This window comes from Egretta garzetta, unplaced genomic scaffold (assembly GCF_000687185.1).
Source record: "Egretta garzetta isolate BGI_Z169 unplaced genomic scaffold, ASM68718v1 scaffold473, whole genome shotgun sequence".
Taxonomy (NCBI): domain Eukaryota; kingdom Metazoa; phylum Chordata; class Aves; order Pelecaniformes; family Ardeidae; genus Egretta; species Egretta garzetta.
This window is the reverse complement of record NW_009259319.1, coordinates 2,461,042-2,465,665: the sequence shown is the minus strand read 5'-3', so window position 1 is coordinate 2,465,665 and position 4,624 is coordinate 2,461,042. Positions and strand designations below refer to the sequence as shown.

The 4,624-nt window shown below is 42.8% G+C and overlaps 1 protein-coding gene across 1 annotated transcript in view; it reads right to left on the bottom strand.

Annotated features, from left to right (window-relative positions):
- CCDC112 (coiled-coil domain containing 112) overlaps positions 1-4,550 on the bottom strand; it is an 11,144-nt gene extending 6,594 nt beyond the window's left edge. Inside the window, exons 1-3 of the mRNA XM_035892095.1 lie at positions 4,389-4,550; positions 3,877-3,992; positions 1,397-1,556 (exon numbers count right to left, since the gene is read on the bottom strand). Of these exons, the coding sequence (XP_035747988.1) occupies positions 1,397-1,556; positions 3,877-3,992; positions 4,389-4,550 (438 nt within the window). The remainder of the gene's footprint in view (positions 1-1,396; positions 1,557-3,876; positions 3,993-4,388) is intronic.
- Between the last annotated feature and the right edge of the window lie 74 nt (positions 4,551-4,624).

The following is a 4,624-nucleotide window of genomic DNA, read 5'->3' as shown; positions in this document are numbered from 1 at the left end:
AACTCCCCCAACCCTTTATCAGGTAGTTGGAGTTTGGAGAATATTGCCTATGCAGATGGCACTGCCTCTAAAATTTTGAGGGAGATTCTGACCTAGCCCTCAAAACACTCAGAAATGCAGACAAAACAAGCCTGGAAAGCCTATGTGGATGCACTACTTCAAGGAGATTTATTTATTTGCTATGTTAACTGAAGTAGAATCAATGTTTTTGTGTACTCCAAGCATGCATGCACTTATTTGCCTTGTTGTCACTTGGCTCCTTGTGAGTCCATAAATGCAATACTGATGAGGATGAAGTTCTGGATACATCTTAGGTAGTAAGGAGCTGTATCTTCCATCCTAAAAGATTTGGTTTAAAGAAGGGATAACAGAGTGCAAGACCTAAATGTAATAAAATGTAGCTAAGACATGACTCTACTAGCTCCTGCTGAGACTACAAGAAAGTGTAAAAGCATGTAGATTGTGCTGAAAGACGTGAACATACTAAATGAGAAGCTTATGGGTTCTAGCACCCTGAAAGATCATACTCTTAACATTCCTTCGCATCTCACATGTAATGCCTTACACTTCTCATCTTTGTCCTCTTTATTACCTCACAAATTATCTCCATCCATACTTCCTTCTTACCCCTGGAAAATTTTCTGAACTTTTTAGCTCAAGTCATTCATCGGAAATAGTTACATTTCTCAAGGATTGCAAGATGTAAAGGATATGGTAAGTTTCCTTAATTAAAAGATATACATTAAAACACGTGCAAATTTGTAGGGTAAGTGTATTTTTAGTTGTCTCTACATGTCCTTTCCCTTCTTCAACTTACTCTGTTTTGATCTTCTTATCAGAAGGCATAGCATGATTTAGTTGATTACTTTTGAAAGAATCTAGGTACTGTGACCAGGAAGTCACTTTTTTCCCCTGAAGTATTTAATTAGTCTGCAAGTGGAACAGATATTGTAGGATGGACTGTGTACCATCCCACAGCACTATTTAGACTATGAATATTCATTATTCACGAATCTGAAAAATGCAAACACAGGACTGTTTATAAGTATATTTAAAGGCAGCATGTGAGAAATTATCTTGTGGTAATTATATATTTATTGTACCCCAGTTAGACTACATTAGATTTGCAGTATGCACACAAAATGGATTCCAGGTTTCTCAAATTAACTTTTCACATGAGTTGTTGTGGGTGATATCTGCTGCATTCAAGATTAAAAGAAAACAGTTAATAAACAAAATGTTTAAGTTTCTGAATTTTGCAAGCGAATTGCGGAAGTCTTTATAAGTAGTACACATGGTGAAATACACTTTTATCAGCATCTACCTTCCACCTGAACTAATCTCCTTGTACTACTGATTATTAAAGCATTTAAACAACAGTAAAAAAAAAACAAACCAAAAAGCCACACAGCAGTTCATTGTGTGACACAAAATCTGAATCTTGGGCCTCATTAAGGAGAAAGCGTTCCAGTTCCTCTAGTATGCTGTATTCTACCCTGAAATCACTCTTCCTATTGTAAAGATGTCCATTTTTGTCTTTTTCCGCATTTGCAAGCCTGGGAGAAAAGGTACCACACTGAGTGAGGCACAAATACTTAGCAAAGCCCCAAGATTTTCCAACGTTGGTATCCAGCTGAGGCCGTGTCAAAAGGACTGTCTTAGATTTTATACAAAACACTGGTTTATTCCTACAACTGTTTTCAAGGAAAATCCTTCTGCAGTTGTAAAACTACACACCAAAGTAACTGAAGAACTTGAACAAGACAAAGACATTAACAAGGAAATTACCTTGCCGACAAGGCAGTGGCTCACACACTGAAATGGCCTGAATTTTTTTCTGTATGCTCACTATCGGGGAGCCTTTCATTGGAAACCGCAGGGACAGGAGACAGGCTGTATTAATGCAGTTGCACACATAGAGGGAGCTCCAGCACAGACAAAACCAAGTACATTCCCCCAGCCTTAACAGCAGTAATAGTGCTACTGCAACTGAAGATTTAAATTCAAGTTCATTAGCATTTAAATAACTTAAGATATTAAAGCTTGTACCTTACTTACTGACTATGCTTTATGTAGAGTACAGAGACCCATAGGTGACTTCTGCTTTCTTACTAAGGTCAGAAGCTTTGGAGGACAACTTGGAGCGTGATGTGCTCTGCCATACTACAACCAGGCAGGATAGTAGGGCTTAACCTTAGAACGGCACACGCAAAAGGACTGCAGATACTGTGAAGTTTGGTGCAACCACATTAGAGATCAGAACAGCAGGACACTGGTGCCACACAGTACAGAAACATCTGGCAGGAATCCCAACGTTAAGCAACACTGCCGACAGCCCATGAAACTCTTGTCTTTCACAGAATAGCAAGGGTTGGAAGGGACCTCGGGAGATTGTCCAGTCCAACTCCCCTGCTAAAGCAGCTTCACCTAGAGCATGTTACACAGGACATTGTCCAGGTGGGCTTTAAATATCTCCAGAGAAGGAGACTTCACAAGCCCAACGCTCTCAGCCTTTCCTCATAGGTGAGATGTTCTGGTCCCCTAATAATCTTTGTCACTCTCCTCTGACCTCTTTCTAGGAGTTCCTCATCTTTCTTGAACAGGGGAGCCCAGAACTGGACACAGTACTCTAGGTGGGGTCTCACTAGGGCAGAGCAGAGAGGGAGGATAACCTCCCTCGACCTGCTGGCCACAGTCCTCTTAATACACCCCAGGATACCATTGGCCTTCTTGGCAACAAGGGCACACTGCTGGCTCATGGTCAGCTTGTCATCCACCAGGACTCCCAGGTCCCTCTCGGCAGAGCTGCTTTCCAGCAGGTCAGCCCCCAGCCTGTACTGGTGCATGGGGTTTGACCTCCCCAGGTGCAGCACTCAACACTTGCCCTTGTTGAACTTCATCAGGTTCCTTTCAGTAGCAGCTTGGTTCTTCAGCAGACTATTGCTGCTATATGGCTCAAAACCCTACATGGTGCAGTTTATGGTTCACAGTTTAAATGCTTTGCTGTCCACTGGAGTTTGCAGACCAGACCCAAGTAGCAAATCTCCCCACGCAGCGCACTAAAAGCCTTCAGAGCACAACAACTACATTAGGACAATTTGCCGTAGTTAAATGGCATGCCTTGTTCGAAGCTGCTTTGGAATGTCTACATTACCCAGCAGTCAATTTTTGAGCCATAACCCGAGATCCAGAATAAGCAAGGAGGAGGTGATTCAGTCAGACAGCATACAACACTGCTGTGAGATTTAAGTGTCACTGTTCATTCAGGATTCACAACTACAAACCTCTCCTTCAGCTGGGTGGCTATGCCAGCTATTCTTCATAAAGCTCCTTTGTGCAAGAAGAAACCTCACTGTTCTTTTTACCTGCCAGCATAGTCGTTACAGCACTGACTCAAGATGTGGGGAAACAGATTTAAATCACTTCTATGCCTGTGCAGTCTTGAACGCCCATTTTCCAAAGCAGTGGCCTAGATATTCAGTCTTCTCTGAAGAGGCTGTTGTAATGCTGCTGCAATTCCCCTTTTGTTGGTATATCTTAAGGGCTTTAGGTCCTTAGAAGGGTAAGCACAGCTGAGTAGGAAAACTGTGAACTCAATTATGCCACACACACTTTCTTTTTTGTGCATCTAGTGCAGCAATAGCTTACTAAAGAAGATGCCTGACTAAAATCCAAATGGTAATTAGAACAACAGGGCATTTTGGAGCTCACGAGCCTATCCTGAATTACTGTAACAACCACAATAATCTGCCTGAGCTCCTGAAAAGGAAATCTTAGCCCAAAGGTTTCATTACCATAAATTCTTACCTTGAACCTTGAGTTACGTTACCTCCAGAACAGCACAAAAATATAGTTATGACGAAGCGTTTAACTTACTGAGTTTTTAGCTTTTCTGCAGTTCTTAAGAATTCAACTTTCTTAGCTTGTTCAGCTTTGATCTTCCCGTTCTGAAATTGTCGACCAGCACCTGCAGTACTGGAACAGCTGTCATTCTGTACGTAACAAAATCAAGTATTATTCAAAAACAGCATTTATTTTTAAACGGTCCTTGGTTATTTTTAAGCAGACACCACGACAGTGCAGGATAACAGCACTACTTCTGTTTTGTACTGGCGCAATTCAACTCATTTTAAGTCACGCAGGTGTAAAACTAGAGTGAGGCGTGTCAGCCGGCTGATGACCGTACACAAAAGTGCATTTTTCAACAGGAAAATGGGAAGACTGCAACATCCGCCTGCTGTAACAGAGGCTGCTCGCCACACCGCCACCCTAAATCGAGGCAGCGGCCTTGCCTCCCGCGGCAGTCGGCCGATGACCAGTCAGAGTGACTGACTACCTACCTGACTACAAGCACGTAATCTACACTAGGCAGATTACCCCCATTTCACCTGGTTCAAGAAAAGCACTGGCTTAGCTTCCAAAATCTGCTTAGTGTCCCTTGCAAACTGCCAACTCCTATTCAGAGCAGCCCTGATCATCCTTAGCGTAATAACCGCTGCCAGGAACGCAGATGATGAAGCCGCCTGCTCAGGTGACGAAGCCACCGCCATTTCGAGGCCAGCCCAGCAAACCCACGCTGCTTCCTACAGGCTTCTGTTTAGCGCTCATCCCTGCACCCTGTACG